The 21,950-nt window shown below is 31.7% G+C and overlaps 1 protein-coding gene across 1 annotated transcript in view; it reads left to right on the top strand.

Annotated features, from left to right (window-relative positions):
• Smp_161430 (putative monocarboxylate transporter) overlaps positions 1-21,950 on the top strand; it is a gene marked incomplete at its 5' end in the record, with an annotated part of 39,669 nt that overhangs the window by 16,959 nt on the left and 760 nt on the right. Inside the window, 6 exons of the mRNA XM_018794926.1 lie at positions 2,674-3,117; positions 7,289-7,555; positions 10,380-10,698; positions 14,189-14,449; positions 15,677-15,802; positions 18,938-19,275. Of these exons, the coding sequence (XP_018649290.1) occupies positions 2,674-3,117; positions 7,289-7,555; positions 10,380-10,698; positions 14,189-14,449; positions 15,677-15,802; positions 18,938-19,275 (1,755 nt within the window). The remainder of the gene's footprint in view (positions 1-2,673; positions 3,118-7,288; positions 7,556-10,379; positions 10,699-14,188; positions 14,450-15,676; positions 15,803-18,937; positions 19,276-21,950) is intronic.

Raw genomic sequence — 21,950 nt, 5'->3', positions numbered from 1 at the left:
CTGCTAGCCACTATCCATCTTTGCTTATCAAATAAATGATTATTTATCTCGTTTTCATTGTACAGTCATAAATGTATGCTTCGGTTTCTATTATAGCTTAAAATAAAACCGTAGCTTACGATTCTTAAACAAGGAGAACCGGTTATTCTGATTTATAGTGCCATCGCATATTGAAAATATAAACTGGGGATGAATTATTTGTCTACATTAAGTATTCATACCTTTTTGGTCCCTCTACTTATATCAAAAGTTGTAATCGGGGACTTGAACAAGTCAATAATCATCAGTATACTTTATGCTAACTGTAGCTTATGAAATTCGAAGATTTGTTTTGATCTACCGTATGATTCAGTTTGTATTCACACTATTAACTTATGACCAATCCAATAAGCAGTGAAAAAACAAAGATCTCGTAGAAAACTGTGTAACCAAAAGTGAATACGACAACTCAATATGCATATCTAAGTGATATGATTGACCTATAGCAGGACATGTAGATGGTATACTCTAACTAAATAATTGATCTATTCATTTTTGTAAAATCAAATAATTGTCCCGCCAACTGCATATTATATGACAAAGCACTACTTAGTGAAAGTAATTCAACATTCATTTTAACAATTTCAGATAAAATTTATTTTTTAAGAACAAAGAAAATAAAACTGCTTGAATTACACTAAAGCAGGTGTTTGACTATAATCTGTTAATGCTTTGTGTTGTTGTTTTCTTCTTTAATCATTTCCTTTCCTTACTAATGGAGAACTATTTAGAAAGACAATTAGTTTTATCTTTTTTAATGTTATGGATTTTTCTTCACAATTCTGTCAAATGACTGATTATACATTACACAATATAAAAAGTCTGAGCAGGGGATAGAAATTGAGAGAAAACAGGGTTTTTTTTAATATTATATCGATGAAATATTGTACAAAATTCCGGATTGTTATTATTATATATCTTTTCCTGTCTGTAGTCACATTGTTATTGAAATTTCGACATCCGCTTGATAAGATTATGGTGATATTGCGTTGCATAAATGACATATAAGCAAATTCTTTGAACAATAGATAAGATGTTATAAGATGTAAATATAATAACGGTATTTCTATTGGTTCATAGTTTTATACATATTTATCATAAACCTGTAAGATATCTGTTGAAGCGTATAAGTTCATGTAAATCCGTTCTTGTCTGTAAAAGTTGCACATAGTATTTGTATTCATTCTCTGGTTACGTGACTTTCAAGGGAGGGTCCTGGCAGCTTAACTTCCAAGGTCTTTAAGGATGCTGACAGAGTCCTAGTTGTTGCAGACTCGGACAAGGTTCAGTGTCTTTCATCACATTTAGCAACAACTCTAGCATGTCTAGAATGCATTTATCTCCTTCTAAATCCGAAATATTGCTTCGGAATTTGTGTGCATCAACTTGCGGACTAGTTAGCAGTAGTGAAGTAGTTGAATGCGTTGGCCACTTTACTTATCTTAGAAGTCTCATCAGCCACGGTGGATTGGTGTCAGACCAAATTATAGTCTGGATTCAAAAAGCCCGATTCGTTTTTGACAGCTTGAATTAATTATAACTTAGGCGAAATGCCCATCTCCCAAACAAATGACGTTTATACTACGCAGCAGTTCTTTCTGTTCTAATTCATTCGTGTGGGACGTGGTCTGTGAAAATAAGTATGGGTAGCCTTAAAGTTTTCAATCAAAGGTGTCTGTGAAACATTGGTTGGGTTTTATGGAATAATTGGGTGAGCTATGTTGAGGTCAAACATAGGGTATTCAAGAAATGAGTTCAGACGTTGGATGACACGGCTCAGAATCTCTTGCGCTGGCGTAGATACATTCACTCTTTATCCTTCTCTCGATCTTGAGCTTCAGTATGCCTTCATGGATACTTTTGCTTTCTGTCTTTTCAACTTATATCTCCAAGATTTAGTATTTACTCGTCTCATCGCTACTGCATTATTTCGATCGTTTTTTTTTGGTTTTCATTTCGTGTTAATCATTTATGCCAACTTGAGCCTACGCACATTTGTGCTAGGCTCTTTGTTGATAATGTCTGTCTCAGTTTATTTGTTTAACCTTCTTGGTTAGCTTTATGATTAAAAATATCCATGATTCATTTTATTCCTTAAAATAGTACATTTCCAAAATGTGGCAATCATCGTATTGAAGCAGTTTTATAGTTTTGTTGTGTACATATTTTTCAGTTTGCTATGAATGAATGATTTAAGTATTTAACTAGTCACCTTCCATAAACAAAGTTCCCTTTATTATCTTGAAGAGAGTAAGAACAATGATTGGCGCAAAGTAATATGAATTCATTTTATTTCGTTATGTTCTCATCAGCTGCTTACAACCTATAATATTTTAAAATAAAAGCTATTACAGATATTGACATATTTATAAATATAAAGATGATTAGAGATGAATGTGTTTCATGATTTAGCGAAAATGCAAATAAAGTTAAAAATATGGTAAAAACTTTGTCAGATATTTGTATCTGATTTCTTCTGTTAAGCAAACGTAAGCTAGTTGGATAAAAATGTACTTCTTTATTCAATTTTTTGCTTATCATTTGAACTATTTCTAGCAGTTTCATATTGGTATTGAATTTACTTGTAATTAAACAAATCGTAATTCTTTTACTTGCTTTTGTGTGTTATTTTAGCCTTGTATCGCAGTACTTCCTCCGCCCGTGCAATTCAGCCGTGCTGCTGTACGACGTATAGCACGTGCAATCTTACGAAAATTACACGGACAAAGTAGACTGCCGTTTTCACCGTCAATTACTTCCATATCAACTGGTTCAAGACAAGTTATACCATCATCTTTTCGATTTAGTGGTGATAATCGTATTGATTCATGTGCAAATTTTAGTACACCATATACAAATAGTTCACGAAATGTTCTTTATGACCGAGTCAACCAAGTTTATCGATATGATCTATGCCACGGATCAGTAGCTACAAATATATGGAGGCAAAAAAGAAGTTTATTTGCCTCCTCTTTGTATAGTGAATTGGCTCCAAACATTAGAGATTCAGTAGCTTCAACTGCTCTTGTACGCCATTTATCAACGGCAGTGAGCCGTCCTATCTCTGCACAAGAATCGGTATGTATTATCTTATTGTTTTAAGATAATTGTTTTCTAAATTTGTAGAATTTTATTCTTGCTTTGTTTTATAGAACAATACTTAATTGGAATGTTTATTTACTGGGCATTATTTAACCATTGTCATATTGTACGATAAAGATTGCGAATTAGTTGGTAATGTAAAATGGTTCGTCGTTAGTTCAGTTGGAAGATAGTCTTCATTAGCTTGTTTTTAGTATTCTAATGTGTTACAGAAGTCCTAGCTAGAAGCTTTGGTTGCTGAGTTTCATCATGTCGGGAGCAGGTTAAGTATAATCAGTGAAATATTGACCGTCCAGCTATATCTTATGTCGACTGTAGTTGACAGTGTGAACTGTTTGATTTCAGTTCAATGGGCTCAATTGTCCAAATTTTGATATCGTGTTGGATTTTAGTTCCGAATCGGGAGAAGTTTCAAACTTAGATGAAATAACTGTCTAGTGTGCCCTGGGTTCAGTCAGCTCTTGAGTTTATTGTCTGTCCTGTAACAACTATCGGGGGATAAGTCATACTTCGTAGGTTGTTCAAAACCCGAGAAAGATTGACTCGCGAGGAGCAGGCTGGTTTTCGTTCTGGTTGGCGATGTATTGATCACATCTTCATCCTCCGCCAAATGTTAGAACACCGCCAACAATCGTAGTGTTTCTTGATATCAGGGCAGCCTTCGATTCGTTGGACAGGACTGTTCTCTGGGATTGTCTATTGAAGAAGGGTGTGCCTGAGAAGTTTATTAACATCCTAAAGGCCCTATATACAAACACCTCAGGCAGGGTGAGGGCATACAACCACCTTTCTCCATTGTCCCATTCGAGCAATGGGGTTAGGCAGGGCTGTCTAATCCCATCATTCCTCTTCAACTTTGCCATCGACGACATTCTGAAAACAGCTCTGATGGATGTAAGTGATGGTGGTGTGGATCTGTTGCCTGGAGAAAGACTTCTCGACCTTGAGTATGCGGATGATATTGTCTTACTGTGCGATAATGCCCAAGCCATGCAATCTGCACTTGGTCAGTTGGCAATCAGTGTCCGCAGGTACGGTATGTGCTTTGCACCTTCGAAGTGCAGAGTACTTCCATAAGATTGACTGGATTCTAATCCTGTACTCACCCTGGGTGAGCAGATTGAAGTAGTTGAGAAGTTCGTGTATCTTGGTTGCTGCATAAGTGTTGGTGGTGGCGTGAGTGATGAGATCGATGCACGTATGGTGAAAACCAGAGCGGCTTATGCCAATCTGGGCCATCTTTGGTGCCTTCGTGATGTTAGTCTGGCTGAAAAGGTCGGATCTACAACGCGTCGGTGAAAACAGTTTTGCTCTATTCTAGTGAAACCTAGCCTCTCCGAGTTGAGGACGTTAGACGACTCTCTGTGTTTGATCATCGTTGTCTCCGAAGGGTTGCTGACATCCAGTGGCAACACCATGTTAGTAATGCAGAGGTTTGGCATCGCGTGTTCGGGCGCAGAGACGATAATCCAATTAGTGTCCCCATTATAAAACACCGACTTCGGTGGCTTGGACAAGTTCTACAAATGTTGTCCCAGAGAATTCCACGTCGTGCATTATTTGCCGACTCTGGGACTGGTTGGAAAAAGTGGAGAGGTAGTCAGTGTATGACATGGTGTCGTGGTATGAAAGAAAGCTGTAAAGGGCTAGCTTCTGTTGGTCCTTCACGATTCCCTGGTTTGGGTCTGAGAGATGGTGCAACACAGTGGCTAGAGATGTTATCAGATATGGCTCAGAATGGAACCCAGTGGCGGGCCTGCTGTAACCTTCTTTTACTTTCTTCATAAAGAGTGGTCATAACTTCCTTAACTGAAAGAGATCTTCTGGTTGTACCTTTCTGTTTCCCTCATTATTATTCTTATTATTACACTAACATACGCTAATCTGTGGTTGTTATTGTTCCTTTCTTTTTTTTCTTATATGCACCTGACCTGCTCTTTTTCTTCTCATTCTGATTGTTTTGTGTGGTGCATATATATCTGGTGCTCCCTTGTACCAGTATTTATGTGTTCAAATAAAAATAAAAAATAAAGAAAGCGGCCATATAAACATTAGTTATTTATTCCATACTTGCTCATGTGGAGCAGGTTATATGGGCCGCACACAAAGTGAGCACTTTCGAAACGCGTCTCAGAACGTCACCCTGCATGACTCTTCAAACGATTATAGTCAATTTCAACCACTCCATTTCACCTAAAGTTCCCTTCAAAATCACATGTACTGTCAGAAAGATCGGCTGTTAAGGAATGCAAATGAAAAAATTATGTACGGAAGAGATTGTTGCTGTTCATCAGTTCAAGTCTAACCTTTGTGTACAGAGCGGTATTTTCAGTCCTGCCTGATATTTTGTCTTCTAGAATCTATCATTTTTCATTTCATTATTTCTATCCCTTTTCTAATACTTTCACAACTATTATTTAGCCATCATTACAACTTTTGATTATTCTGCTCTTAATAGCTGTCAAGTGGACAATTATGTTTATCTTAGCACTTCTCATCAACCGATTACTTCATAACTTCCTTTGAATATCTGATTTTAAATTTTTGACAACATATCATTTCAAACTTTCTAAGTATTTAGCACCATTCTATCTTATTATAGAATACTATTTTGGCGGATGAAATCGACTATAAATACGATTGTACAGCTTAAGTAAATGAAATCGTCGGAAAGAAAATTTCTTTCGCTGAACTGCCTTCTTTTTTTCCATGATACAATGAGCCTCTTTTCTTATTCCATAACTATTATGTAGATAGAATTACGCACTCGTTTTTTTGCACTGGTTCGCAATTGATTGGTCACTGTGTATTAACCAATTTCATGCGTGTCAAGTCCTTCTTAGCGTTGACTGAGGTTTATTGATCAGTTTGCACTGTGGTCACTAGTCTATGGGACTTGATATTGCGCGCACTATATAGGACTGTAAGGTCTTGGTTGGTCAATTAAATTCATTCAGAAGCGAATAGGACTTGATATACATGACATTAGTCATTGAGTAGTCACCAATCAATTGTAAATACGTCTTAGTCTTATCGAAGGGCAGTCGCGGTCCAGCCCACTGGTTAGGTCTCTGACTGTGAAGCTGTGTGATACATGGACGAATACTCCAGGGAGCATCAGCTCCCTCAAGATTGCAGGTATATCTTGCTAACAAGTCCATAACAACGCTAAACTTAGGTTCAGGGTATCTTGTCGGCTAACTTAAGCCACTAATTTACAGTTTTATACTAATGGATAAATGTTTATATTTTCGTGCGGTTTCAATTTAGATAAATTTGATCACGTGGGTGAGGTGCTTTTAATGCATTCATAAATCATTACTTGTCTTACACATTTAAATACTCTCTGATTAATAATCATCTGTTACCTGCACAACTGTTGACAGTATCTGATGAGTGCTAAACGGTTATTTTATGTGTATCTCTATGGTGATTTCATCAACCTGATAACCATGTATAGTTGATGGAAATTCCCGGCCAAGGTGAAACTTAAAGATCATGAGTCACGCAATCATTTGGAAGTTCATTGTTGTTACTGTATTAGAGTTTTTTTTGGAAGTGTAAATGAATCATTGTATATCATTTATTATCATAAGCAGGAACATCAATAATGAAAGTCTAATGCCTGTGTTTTCATACGTCTTTGGAAAGGCTAATCGTCAGTAAGCGAAATGACCGACTAGATTGTATGATTATTTCAATGAATCAATGATACAGACCAACTATTGTCTAGTTTATCGACCTCTATATTTTTAGTTCATTCTAATTCTATAGTCAGCACATTATAAAAGATAACTTTACATTTCGTGTCACACAATGCCCATGAAGGATGTAACAGATTTAACAAACTAAAAGTGATGACAATCGATTACGTAACAGCATATGTTATTCCAGAAATATGGATTAGGATTATACCAACGCAGTCATTTTTTGATGAAAGAAATGACGTGTAAAACTTGGATAAATTAATTTCTCATCTTAGCCGACACTAAGAGTGAAGCAAAGTATACATTAACACAAAATATGGAGTATTTAAATTCGTAATAAAAGATTAAAACAATTCTTAATTAATTTAAAATCGTTGTGTTTTCATTATGTCTATAAGTGTTTATATGTATATGTATATATATTCTTTATTTCTTTTAAGCATATTCGATTGAAATTACCAACACCTGATTCACCTTCAGGGTTAACATCTTTAATCAGTTTAGATTCTTATACAGGACATATTATATCACGTGAATTAAATAGTCTTCTGTTAGATCAATCTACAAAACTAGCTATACTGAATGATATACGTCGTGAGTTAAGTCGTCCAAAATATCGTCCAGATTTTTTCTACTCTGGTAATAAACGTAAACTTCCCTTGTATCATGTGCCTGAATATACAACATGTAAACAATTATCATGTGATGTAAGTTTACATATTTTTTCTTCGAAACATAGATAATAAATGTTATATTATTTTATGAATGCACTCTTACTTCTCTCCTTTGTTGGTTTTTTCGTTTTTAACAAATTTTTTCATGTAGTTCCTTTTTTTTAAAAAAAAGTAGAGTGAACCAAAGTTCTGTTGTAACTCATACGGATACTGATGGAAACGTTAGATAGAGAGGAGTTACACAAACTGAGTTTGTGTAATAAAACTTTGATTGGCCCTAATTTCTCAAAATGTTGCTAAGTTTATTTCATATTATACTCGTATGTAGTTTTAATATTCGTTTATTTATCATTATGTAACCATAAATTTTTATTTAAAAATTAACCACTTGAATAGGATAACGTTTTTTCTTTTTAAACATTGACTATTTGTATCGGAAGTTTCTAATAATTAGTATTAGACAGTTGTAAATTATTTAAGATAAAAATCTTCAGACAGTACCGTTTATTTGTATTTATATATACTGACCAATTACTTATACCTTTTTAAGACGGTAATATATTCACTTAATAATTGCAAAGTGTGAGCGTGAGAATTCATTCTAGTTGCCTTTATCTAAAAGTCGTAAATACAATATATTTTAATAAAATACAGAGTGGTATGAAGGCCTGCTTGAACATCTGGGCTACCTATTCCTGCCATCTAGATATTTCAACAACTTATCTAATTTTGTTTGTCTTAATACATCAATATGGCTATTAATCGCATAACCTATTCAGGTGCGTTTCTGAAAATTGTACAACCTTTCACTGTGCAAGTTACAAAGGTCCAATCAGAGATATCGTGGTTGTTGGCAATATACAGCAAAAAGAATGTACATTATCTAGGTGTCGATTTATTGGACTGCTAACTTCTAACTGGTGATCACATAATATTTATCGTCAGAATCGACCAAAAAGTGAGAAACAGAAACTTGTTGAAATGCTTTGTGCTGAGAATTCTGTATTGTACTAAAAATATAATATTGAATAAAGCTAATAATAATAGTACTTAGTCATTCATGTTAGTGATCATCTTATATCTTATACCGAGGAGTTGAGAACGAGCATCGCAGCTATTACTATAATTGCATGATCATCTTATGCCCGGAGTATGGATGTTCATATAGACTCAGTCGTAATAATGGTAATATAATACTATCGTATCTTGAGAGTTTTGATAACAGCCGAAATGACTGAGTTTTGAATATGACCTTTAAACGCCCTAATACAACAGTTGATATTTTGGAATATATATAATATAATATCCAATTAGAAATTTATGCATTTAGTCTTTGTTTCGTATGACCTATATTGATGTGAGTTTTCAACCAATGAAAAATAGGTTTTATCCAGAACAATTCATATGACTTGTTTTTTGTTGTTTACAACTCTCATATACACATAAATTCATTTCATCAAAATTAACAGTATTTTGTCGAAATTTTGTTCACGATACATGAATTTGTTATCTTTGCGTTTATTTTTCTAACGACAGACGACAATCAATTAGTTGTGATTGCTTTACTAAGAGATTATAACGTGAAAGTCTGTGAATTCCAGACAGTGTTTTTTATTGTACTCGACGAATAACATTTTTCTACTTAGAAAACTAACTTGTATTGTTCTCCTTTATACTTCTTCCGGTACGGAAAAATACTGTAATTCTCAAATCTTTGATTTCAGATCATAATAATCTTCTATGTGCTGATGTGATGTGGCAACTTGGCCCGATGGATATTTGTGCCAGATTCTAAGTTGCTTGTGATTGAAGGATTGACTTATAACAATAAAGATAGCTTAACAAGTTAATATGTGATCCAAATATTCAAAATGTCATTACACTGGTAAATAGCGCGAAATAAGTTATCTTGGTTGTTGTTTAGAATCACCCTATATTATCTCATTTCTGAGTATTACTTCATGATTTTCAGTAAAGATGTATCCACTTATTTTCAAAGTAATATATATGAACTGTGAATATATAATTGAACTTGCCTGAAGAGTTTGACCATAGTCGTCTTTCATTAAATCCCTATTTTCTCATAAAACTGAATGTCTGAGAACTGATTTCCTATTTTTATTTCAAATTTCACATGAAACAGATGTACTAACTTTATTTGAACTAGCTAATTTTTATATAAAGTATGGTCGATAAGATGGTGTTTATCATATAGCAAGAGGTACATGAAGGTTGTTGTATCAATCTCTTATACACAGAAACTATTGAATCAGAAGTAATCCTTAATGGGGATTTTTAACTTTTTGTTAGATAATTTATATCATTGTAACACTTTAATTCAAAAGAAAATTTGGGACATTGAAATAAGTTCTTATTTGTATTTCCAACGAATCAATTAGATTATACTATCGAAAAATCGATCTTATCAAACAAATAACATAAAATTTGGTTCATTGTTCACTTCACTTCGAAGTCTTTATGTTACTCCTTGAAAAAATCTTCATCATTAGTAAGTCATTAGTATTAAACAAAACAGTGATCTGTAAAAAATGTTTTGCTGTTTGATTAATAAAAACTAAATATTAATATATTAGTTACAAGACATGATGTCGAATTGTATTTGATTACAATTGGATTATTATGCTAATACATAAGATTGTTTGCTTCTTGTCAAGTTTGATGAGGTTTACTTTTCCATATTTCCTGTTTTTTGTACTTTATGTTATCAAGTGTAATAGGCCTGAAAATTTATCTCCCAATAAAATGAGTAGTTTTGTTTTCTTTTTTACCAACCTACTAATTGTATGTAATTTGTTCTTTTGTCTAATTCATTAATCCTTTCTTTTTTTCGATATAGGCAAATTATACTTTAAAAGAATTGACAATTCAATCACATAATCCCATTGTAAATCAATGTCCAAATCTATTTGAAGGTATTATTCCTGTAGAGAATATCATCTTAACTCGGAATAAATCACTTATATCTGATAATCAAAAGTCTGACATAATTATTCAATCATTAAAACAAAATAAGAGTATTTCTAATCTTCAAAAATTTATTACTTCACCAAGAACCAGTGAATTATTCTCCTATCTTGCAGATATGTTAGATAATCAAATACTTAAAAGTTTTACATTTATTATTCTTTCAATTGCCTGTTTTGTAAACATGTTGGGTAAGAGTGAATTACAAATTTTTCAGTTTTTTAAAAAAGCTCATGTTTTATTTAATTGGTTATTGATTAGTATATAGCAGATAATTCTAAGTATACTTAGTTTTTCTAATTCATTGCAATGAATAACAAAAGCTTTCTGGGCCCTGTGATTAAGTTTCTGTTTCTTCTAAAACAGTAATGTATAACATACTGAAGTTATTTAATTGTATTTTATCCTCTTGTCAACTTAAGTCAGTAGAATCATTTAAAGAAAATCGTAATGAACATTATTTTGATCCTAGTTAATTATCAAAGTTTGTTGAATGCATCATTTGTTTTCCAAAAAAAGAAGGTCGAATTTCTAAAAGAAATATCCAATATCATGATCATGATTTAAGCTTCATTTATTAATTAACTATCCACTAATGGAATATTAGAATTTATTGTGAATTCATCTCTGTGTTAGAATAAGATGATATTTGTGATGGTTACTATAGGAATAACTTAATTGTATGTTATGAACACCTTTTTTTTAATGTAAATAAATTACATATATTTCTATACTCCTGCATACTAATTATGTTTATCAAATGTTCATTTACTCTAGTTAAAGAATGCTAACTATTAATCATATTTTTCATCTAGATATTTATCTGTGTAGTGTCAAAGATATTACTTCATCATAAGAAAGTTTATTAATAATAGAAAAATATGTGACTGATCTTGTTATCTCATTTTCAACACAAGAATGCCCATAAACCATTAAAAAGTGGATGATTGAAATAAGTTCAATGGTTGTAAGAAATCTGCTCTTTAGCAAAATTTTTCTGTACCATCCAATATGCGAACTTTACTTTTGATATTAATGAATGTACTGCATTTGAATCATAAATAGAAAAGTACAAAGCATGGAGCTTTATGATAAAATCTAGTATTCTCCTTAGGTTGAATGGGTCCATCTGAAACAGGTGAAAATCAGCGATAAACCCAGTTTTTGAACTCGCTTTTAATCGGTAGTGAACATCTAATAATCCAACTCAGTAAATGAGTACAGATTTAAGTATAGGTATTATAGTATAGTTTACAATTTTTACTTGAGTAGTGGAGATGCTACTAGGCTATTGAAAATGAGATCAGCATAAAGTCGTCCTAGACTAGACATTGAATACTTTAACCAGAATCACTAGTCAAATCATAACCTAAAAATTCCTATGTAGTTGCCTATCTTGTTTTATTCATTTATTAATAAGTTGAAATGCCATATTTACTGTCCGAGGATCGATTTCTTTGCCTGTTTAAAGAATCAGTGAGTTTGACACCCACGGCTACAGTTTACATATTTAAATGAAGTCAATTTTTTTTAAATTCCAATTTTTTTCTGACGCCATTTTCTTTTCTATTCCTTACTCCTCGTTACAGTTTTTTTAGTTCCATTTCACTACCTTCCACTTTTATTGGATTACGGTGGTCTTGAAATGTATTTTAATTCATTTTGGTGTCCGAATGGATTGACCGATGAGATTAAATATAATCGAACATCTAATCAGTTCGATCAATCAGCGGTTAAATATATCAACGCTTTAAAGAGAAACTATGCATTTTCTAGTTCAGAATCCCTTTTTTTTACGATCGGTTGTGCTAGTATTCTTGGTCGTTTATTTGCAGGTAAATCACATACGTTTTTGATTGTAAATATAATTGATTGTTTAAAACCCGCTGACCAATTCCTTTATGGATAGCGGGGATATAAATTTAATTGTGAACGTCTAAGTTGCATATAGCAGGGGTCGTTTAATTCCATATACTTAGGTAGATTCATTTACCATAGTAGATCTGACGCTATAAATATCGTAATATATTACAAAGCTTATATGATTATACCATCAGTGACTCAGGAAAGATATCCATCAAGTTTCTTCTCATCTTCCTCAAAACGTTAGATACATTTTATTTTCCCCGTAACTATTTGTTCCTTATTAATCTGTTTTTATTTTTTTTAGTTCGTTCATATAAACGTACTATTCGTGTCTGTGTACTATTTTATGATAACTGAAGATTCTTCCTTATTTGTTATCTGTATATCTTTTATCAAATGGATTTATTTTATTGATAATCAACTGCTCCATGATGTTTTTTTCATACTTATAAGTATCTTTTTTTCTGTCATAAGTATATTTTGTTTACATTGGTTTGAGATGAAGTATGCGTAAATTATCGTACACAAGCTTTCAAAATATGCATTTTTACTAATCAATACTCAGGGGACGATTTTCTGTACAACATCATTACTGTTTATTACAATTTAGTTTTCTTTTTCTGTTTTTCCATACTGAGCTACACTTCAGGCGTAAAATTGAATTTAGTTTCAAGATATGGATAAGTCTACTATAATTTTTCTTAAGCATGAAGCATAAATTATTTTCAACATTTGGTGTAGTGTATTGAAGGAAAGATAACTTGTTATATTGCAAACATGCGTTCTGGTAAACCTTTGTAAACTACACTTACACATAGAGATGTTTCATTATTATTGACATAAAAAATGGTCTGTGAATTAAAAATTCAAACTGATTTCCTTACCTAAAATTCATTTATTCTTTGGATACACCTGACAATTAATAATTGTAACTAAGTACTAGGCTAATCCATTTCACTTTCCTATGTTCGCTACCAAGATTAGTGTTAACTGGCAAACCTTTACATTGTATATTCTTTGAAAATGTTTTGTAGCTGCGTCAAATAGATGGCTATTCTTTGAATATATTGGTTATTATATAATATCCTATCATTTTCGTAAAATATCTTGTAAGCATTTATGATGGTCGAGCAATAAATAAACTGAACTGATTGACCTAGATAAGTGCTCACGAGAACTCTGTTTAATATCAAACGATAGAAATTACTGTGTTACTGGTTTAAATGGTTATATTGATAAAAAATCCGTATGATATGATCTCAAATTACTTTTCGAGTAATGAAGTAATCCAGACTGTTATTTAATGACATTGAACAGTGATCATCCAGTGTCGTGAGTCAACTCAGATCGGAAAATGCGGAGCATTGAATTCTTACCTAGTGGTTATTTAACTTCATGATCTCAGCTGAACCTGACGGTTCTGTATTACATCTGGTGTTATGTAGCCAGTCGATACTGCTAAGGAGTTCCAAATAACAATTGAATACGTTTTGGTCTTCAATAGTTCTGCAGTTGATCTTAGCCTGTATCAGAAACCCTCAAATTATTCAAATCTCTATAATCGAAGGTTAGTGGCTTGATAAAACTGAAGACAAACAAATAATTAATAAGACTTTACTACTTAATATGACATCATTATAGGTACTTTCATATTGCTATCCAACGAATAAAGTTTTAGGGAATGTGAGAGGTGATCTCTTTCCTAATTGATTTATTTCAGTTGAATATATTTCAATCTTAATTACTGTTAGCATATGATTTGTAATGTGAATGTTTTGGTAGATTAATAATTATTTTATATATTTCTGTATACAGGATTGTATATTGAAAAGGGTTTGAATACAAATCGAAAATTTTTATGTCGGTTTCCTCTAATGGTAGATCCTATGCTCCTGAATAATGTCGCTCTAATCGTTTGTGGACTTTCAGTTATCTCATTCCCATTAGCAATTCATGGTATTCTGTTGACAAAAAATTCGGACCAGTTTTCGTCTCAACGCCTTCTACAAGCATGGTCTTTAAAGTTTCGGCGTCATTTATTATATCTCGGTAGTATAGTATATGGTTTAACTAATAGTAAGTTATTTTATTGTACCATTGTTTGATTACAATCGATTCACTAAAAAATTGTTATTTATGTAATTGTCATTTTTATAAATTCATCTAACCATAGTGGAACAACAATTCCAAATGAATATTTCGGTTTTTGGGCTATTCCTACCATTAACTACACAACTATTTCCACCTAATACGTCCAGAAGTCATTTAAAACCTACCTTTTTTAGCTGATTATGTTTACTGGATAATTGGTCGTTGTTCCGCTTACCATTTTTGTACTAAACTAACAGTTACTTACGCCTGTTACCCATCGTGAAGGAGCATAGGCTGCCCACCAGCATTCTCCATACAACTCTATCCTGGACAATCCTTCCCAGTTGTTTCTAGTTGCTATTCATTTTTTTGTCATGTGCTTCTAATTCTCGACATAATATGTTCCTTGACCTTCCTCTTTTCAGTTTCCCTTCAGGAATTCAAGTAAGTGATTGCCTTGTGATGCAGTCTGATGATTTCCTCAATTTAAGTCCTGTCCACTTCCAGCATCTTTCCTTAATTTTCTCGTTATCTGGAAGCTGATTTGTTCACTCTCAGAGTTTCTCCATCAAGTGTGATTGGCTTGGTGTTCTCTGTGTTGTATTAGATGATCTTGGTTTTTCACTTGTGAATGTTGAGGCCTAATGATTTCCATTTTCGTGTTAGGACTTAAGCAGTTCACTACTAATTAACAGTATATTTTTATTTTTAAAAAGCTGTGATCAATTCTTTAAGTTGTAGAAAGATGGTCTGCATTATTGATATCAACGTCGCATTTCCCATTGTATATAAAAATAGCTGTTTGCTAATTTGTCAGTTGCTGGGGAGTCTCCGAGTATTATTTCTCAAATGTCTTCGAAAGCCAGAACAGACATGAAAACCATTTCTTCTAATCAACCAGTAGAAAAATCTTTGGAACTTCTAGGTAACTGAAGGATTACATATCACACTCTAATTAGATAGTTAACAATCGTAATATTAAATTGAGTGCACGTACTGATATGATAAGCTCAAACAGATGAGTTTTAATTGTTCATCAATTTTGTTGTTGTAGAGATCGTCTGCTATTCAGTATTTTCATGACTAAACTTTGTTATAATTTGACCACTACTGGGAAATATTTCTGTCGCTACATCACCCATCCGGCTCTGTTATGTTTGTTTTGTATTATTTGCCATTTTTGATGTTTTTTCATTAACATTTCATTTTCAGCTATATCAATTTCTTTACGAAGTGTTATTCTTGTTGAATTATTTGGTCTTCGTCGTTTAACAAATGCATTTGGATATTTACTTATTTTCCAAGGCCTTGGCGTAATTTGTGGACCTCCATTATTCGGTAAATAATTTCTTATCTCCCTTTTGTCTTTCATATTGATTAAAAGCAAGCGTACGGTTTACTATCATTTATATCAGTACAAAGTAAATGATTAAAAGATAGTTTGGTTCATTTTTATGGAATAATTTTTAACATATTTAAAAAATAATTGTAAAAGTCAGTTATGTTTGTCGTTGAATGGTTAGCAAGAATTAGGTAACAGTCTCACAATTATTCCTTTCTTTTACTTATATATGAAACTAAATTCCAATACATTTACGTTAAGCGCTCTTCAAACGGAACTTTATTACTTTAATGGCTGTCGACGGCAATGCTGAACAACCTAAGTTAATAACCTTAAGTTTCTTGGTAATGGCTGTAATTCAGCTCTTGTATAGTACATTCAATCTAATTTGTATAAATATCATTTAATCAATAAAGTGCATATCGACTTGAAATTTGTTTCATAGTTGGTTGTGTTTGTGTTGACTACTTTGAATCAAATTGTAACTCATTAGTTGTTCATGCAGATTTCTAGTTATCCCGATCAAAATGAAATAAAAACTACTGAAAAAAACAAAAATGAATTTTATAATTTACTGAACCATTACTTAAATGGTTTAACAACTGTGATCGTACTTAATTTTTGACTTCCTTCTTTGCTTGATGAATGTTCTAATATATCTTAGTTGAAAATCATTAATTAAAGATAGTCCTTTCTGAATATATTTCGGATATAAGTCTTTTTGTTAACTTTTTGGATTTTAGTTTGTATGATCGGGAGTCACTTTCACTGTTGATTCATTAAATAATTTATCCAAATATCAAGTTATAGTTTCTATTTTGTTAATATTTTCGTTGGCAGTCCATTTTTTAAAGGAAAATTTCTATAACTACTCATATTACACAAGTTTTCGTCATTGTATATGTATTATAATATAGCGTTCATATTTCTAGCCTGTGTATAATAAACTCGATAAAAATTTTTTGTGACAAAACATTGTTTAATTTGCATAAATAAATGTTGAAGCCTTGGTGTGGATTTTAAAGAATTGAGTGTACTGGCATTTTTCGCCATTGACTTAATTTTCATTAGATTTCTCATGGTCTAGTGTACTAGAAAAAACATATTTGTAATACATATGAACAATATTCACCTTTTTCTTATAAAACTTTAAAGATTGAACGCTACAATTGTCGTTACTAAATATCGTCTTGTGAAATGTTATACATAATATTATGACAAATCAGTTAATAAGGTAGTGAATCTTCATCGACTGACATGGTTGGGGCATGTATCACATATGTCCAACCACTGCCTACTTTGACGGGCGGTGTTATCTGATTTAGGAGCAGTAGGCTGGGAGAAAACTAGGGGAGAACAAACCATGGTTAGGTATCAGTCCATTCCGTCATTGAATACAACGATGTATATTTAAAAGATCATCTCTATGCGTATCAGTTCATCAGTAATTTCTTGAGATAGGAAGATAGCTTCGATTACTACCACTATTATTTTCACAATTTTTTTAACTGTCATCTAAACAAGGGATCACTTAATATTCCAGAACAATCTATTTATGTACTTTGATTGTGGGACAATGAATGGCTAAAGCATATTTGACTTCCAGCCAGTTCGTTGATGGAACCTTTTTCCCATCATAAATACAGCGCTGATTAACATCACTAGTCGCCATCTCATAATAAAGAGTATGATACAACACTGATTGCGTAAAATCATCTGTTCTTGATAGATTATATATATATATATATATTAACTTATGCTTTAATTTATCTACTTCAGTTCGACCATTCAGATAATAATACTATTATTTACTGTCGCTCATGAAATTTTAGTTGATTAACATACTCTAACGGTCGATACACATTTAAATAACTAGACATTATGACCTTTTATATGAATATGTTCACTAGTTGATAAAATTAATAATAAAAATAATGGGGTTACAATATAAACACATTCATACACATACATGTTGTTTACAAATGAACTATCTAAAAGTAAACATTTATTTAATAATTTTGACTAGGTTCATTTTGAAAAAGATTTATATAAACAAGCTTATGGTTTATTAATCTTCGCCGAGATTTTATTCACTAATGATTTTTAAAAAATAAATTCGGAATTTTCCGTTATTATTCTGTTAGGTTGTTATAACAGAACGAATATTTCAGAAAGTTGGAACTTTCTGAACTATTTTCCGAATTACTGTCAGACGTTAAGGTCTTACGCGCTGTTCATTGACTAATCAGTCAAATGGTACTGTAAGTGTCACCGGTCCTTCTGGCTATATAGGTGAACGAAATGATGGTCTGAATCCTGATTTAGCAATAAAACACGTGGTATCTATCAACGATTCAAAGCCATGACAGTTGTTTCGCTTTTTTTTCAACTTCAATTATCCGACTAGGTGTTATTTCTTCGAAGTGCTAAACTTGTTGTTTATTAACTTTTTCTCGCTTGACCAACGTTATATCACCCTACGACTGTGTAGACATATTAATATGCATTTTGTTTTATTAACTATAGCGCAAACAAAACACCATGTTGTTTATTCTGTCGTATTGTTTATTTCTAAATGTAATTAAGAAATTAACATAATATTTTGTCAGACGGTGTAATCGAGTATTTTCAATAAAGTGCATTTCTACAATTTATTGAATCGATATTTTGTCTAATAGAGGTATTTCTGTCAATCGAATGTATGAAAACTATATTCATGATAATAAGATTTTAATCGGTTATCATCCAACAATCAGTCATTTATGAATTGCGGATATTGCAAGTTATCGGCGTGTGAATAAAATGGACTCAACTATTTCTATTATAGAGTACATTTTATAGAATGGAAATATTTTTTAATGGAACATTTTCTTATTCATAATCATCAACAAACGAGAACAATAAGACTCAAATTAGAGGAAATACGGACAGGTAGTTGTAAAATTTCGTTTCAGACATGTATTATATGTTTAACATGATATTTTTTTAAACTTTTCTCCTTCCTAATTAATTTTATACTGGATTACACGTATCATCCATCATCAATTATTCTAGGTAAATAAATCTCAGTCATCTTACCCATGCTAATTATTCTATTTTATCCCTCTTTTCCTTTCCATTTTTATATTTAGGTCTTTTTTCGGATCAAGCTTGTCGTGGATGTTTAGATAATCCTCCATTTTGTGAATCTATTCCAATACAATTTACATCAACTGGTCATAAAGAATGTACAATGCGTTTAATATTATCTTTTTATATTTGTGCAGGATTACTCCTTTTGTCAAGTATCTTATTTATGCCACTTCGTTGGTTAGCCCAACATGATCCATATCGTAATGCACATATGTTACAGTCATCAATAATTATTTCGGGTAATACGCCTCAATTAGATGAAGATATTTCATTTTCACATGGATTAGGTCAAAGTGAAGTATATGATCCTCAAGAAACACAGACTACGCATGTACTGGTGAGATTTATATTGTTGATACTTTGAAGTGTTGTCTATCTCCAAGAATAAATACAGTCTTTCATTGTCTTCCTATGAGTTATTATTGTTTTTTTAAAACTATTAGGCGAATCTGCTGCAAACGAAATTCACTCAAAATTGTTTTCTTTGGCAAATATTATGTATAAGTCTTTAGTTATTCCAGTGGTCAATGCCATTTATTTTCCAGTCACATGAAATTAGATATAAAGTAAAACTTCAAGTGAGAAGGGGGTTTTGTGGGGATTTTAGTAATTTTATATAGTTGAAATCATGAGTAAGTTGAAGCTAGACCACCTTTAAGTCTAAACCTTTTTGTTCGTCACATTTCTACTACCTATCAGCTGACTATAAGTCACTTAACGTAGTTTTCGTGTCAAGTACTGGACATTGAATAAGACTTTAAAATGCTGTCAGTAAAAATTGTGTATACAAAGCTTATGATCTTTTTGTTAAATGACTAGTATCAAATTTAACTGAATCGAATGATACATATCGTAAAGTCATTTTATTTTTTCAGTCTGTCTTTGGCAAGTTTTGATGATTTTATTTTATCATTGTTTTTTTACATCTGTCTCTTGTGTCATTCCATAGAGAAAAGAAATGAGTGTTCTTTTTCTTCATGGCAAAAGGTATTTACAACCAACCTTTATTTCATCTTGTGCTTAGTTTTAATAGCCAACGATGCATATATTTATATATCATGCGTTAAAGTAAAAAGTGATTTGTAACACATGACAAACGGTTGACTTATATTATTGGCAAATATTTGTCAGCTGATTATACAGTGACATTTGTACATATCATTATTTTTTTTGCTTATAAACATAAATGTGATTTGACCTATGACAGAAAATTACATTTTTCTATTTCCTCAATGTATGATCAAATGACTTCAAGGTATCTGTCCTCTCAATCGATTTCACTGTGAATGTTTAAAAATTATTTTTTGGACCGATATACATTTATGATTAGAACGAATTCCTAAAAAACCAATGATTTAGTTAAGAAAAAATAGGTCAATTGTTTTTAGTAAATTTATATACAAATGAAAACCTTCTAAGTGTTAGAACTGAGCATTTTATCATGATTTCATCATGTTTTATTGTTATTATTTATCTTCAGTGTGGTTTGTAGACAAATAAACTTGATACATTAAAGACAAACAAAGTATGTTATGAATGTGCTTATTTAAATCGTAATTGTTTGTGCTATAGTGCTGGTCAATTTTGTATGTGCTGTCATTAAATAGAGTGAAGTCCTGTTTATGTTGCGTGTGTATGTGTTTAACACTCGGTTAACAATAATTCTATTATTATTTGAAAGATTCGGAGTTAGACATAGTAATAATTCAGTATGATACAAAAAGATTTAAAACATTAAAAAATTAGACAGCAAATAGAATGCAAGTGGATAGTAAATCGAGCTACTTCAGAAAGACACAAATATTTTGTTACAACATAGTAACTAAGACATAAGCAACAGAAAAATAGGTATGTCACATCAATTTACTGTCCTTGATTTCAAATCATACATGGTAGAGTTCTAACCTAATGTCAAGATGCACCAATATTTATTAACTGAATGTAATTTTGGTCCATTCACCGAAAAGAGAACTCTTTGCTGTACCAGTATTTCTTACTTTTTTTTAAAATATCTAAATGTGTATATTCCGTCGACCATTAGTTGACACAGCTAAGGTGTTTATGTTTGTCGTTTTAAAATAATTTTTAATTACAAACTGTTAGGATGGGTTTTATTAATGTTAACTTGATTTGATTATGATATTAAGCAATTTTTTTAGATAATTTGTATTGCTTATTTCATCCTGAGTACGAAAACAATAATTTTTTAAATGAATAGTACATAATGCACTACTTGTAATTGTTAAGATATAAATACTAGATGAATCTTTTAGTTTGTAATGAGTATTGTAATGCCAGTTATTCTACAGTCTTACTATCGAATATGATACATGAAAACATTATAATTAAGTTGATCTGTAGTCGAAATATTTTACTTACACTTCAAAAAGTTTATCCTATTATTACACATAATATCCATACGCTCAGTGTTAGTATGTATGATTGAAGCGGATTAGAATTAAAATAAAGCCAGAACAAACATGGATGCCGTATAATATGAACTCATTATATTTCGTGGTTTCCCATCAGCTGCTTACATCCATGTATGTATTTAAAGTTTACATTGAAGTAAGATCTAGTGTGAAACAATTGACATAAATGAGTGACACAAATTGGAATGACAAAAGTATAAATAATAACTATAACATATCAGTCGATTATTATATAGCGAATAATCTTATTTACTACACCGATCAGTATTTTATTGATTATTATTAAAAAAAGAACCAAAAGTAAAAACTCAACATAACAGATTCTAAATTATGTGAAAATTCCCATTTTGACATTTGTTAATTAAAAAAGGAACGAATCGAGCGAAGAAATTTCTTTTCAATTAGTTTTTCATCATGGCTCTACACTAATATATATATGATTTACAATAATTAAATAACGTAGCAAACGCTTGATTTTCGAATAATAACTTTGATTAGTATTAATCCTTCTCTTCCAATTAATGTTAGTTTATAATCGATGTCATTATATAATCATTACGTAACGTATCTACTCCATGAG

The sequence above is a fragment of the Schistosoma mansoni genome, chromosome 1 (assembly GCF_000237925.1).
Source record: "Schistosoma mansoni strain Puerto Rico chromosome 1, complete genome".
NCBI lineage: Eukaryota > Metazoa > Platyhelminthes > Trematoda > Strigeidida > Schistosomatidae > Schistosoma > Schistosoma mansoni.
The sequence above is the reverse complement of the archived record's forward strand: the minus strand, read 5'-3'. Positions and strand labels throughout refer to the sequence as shown.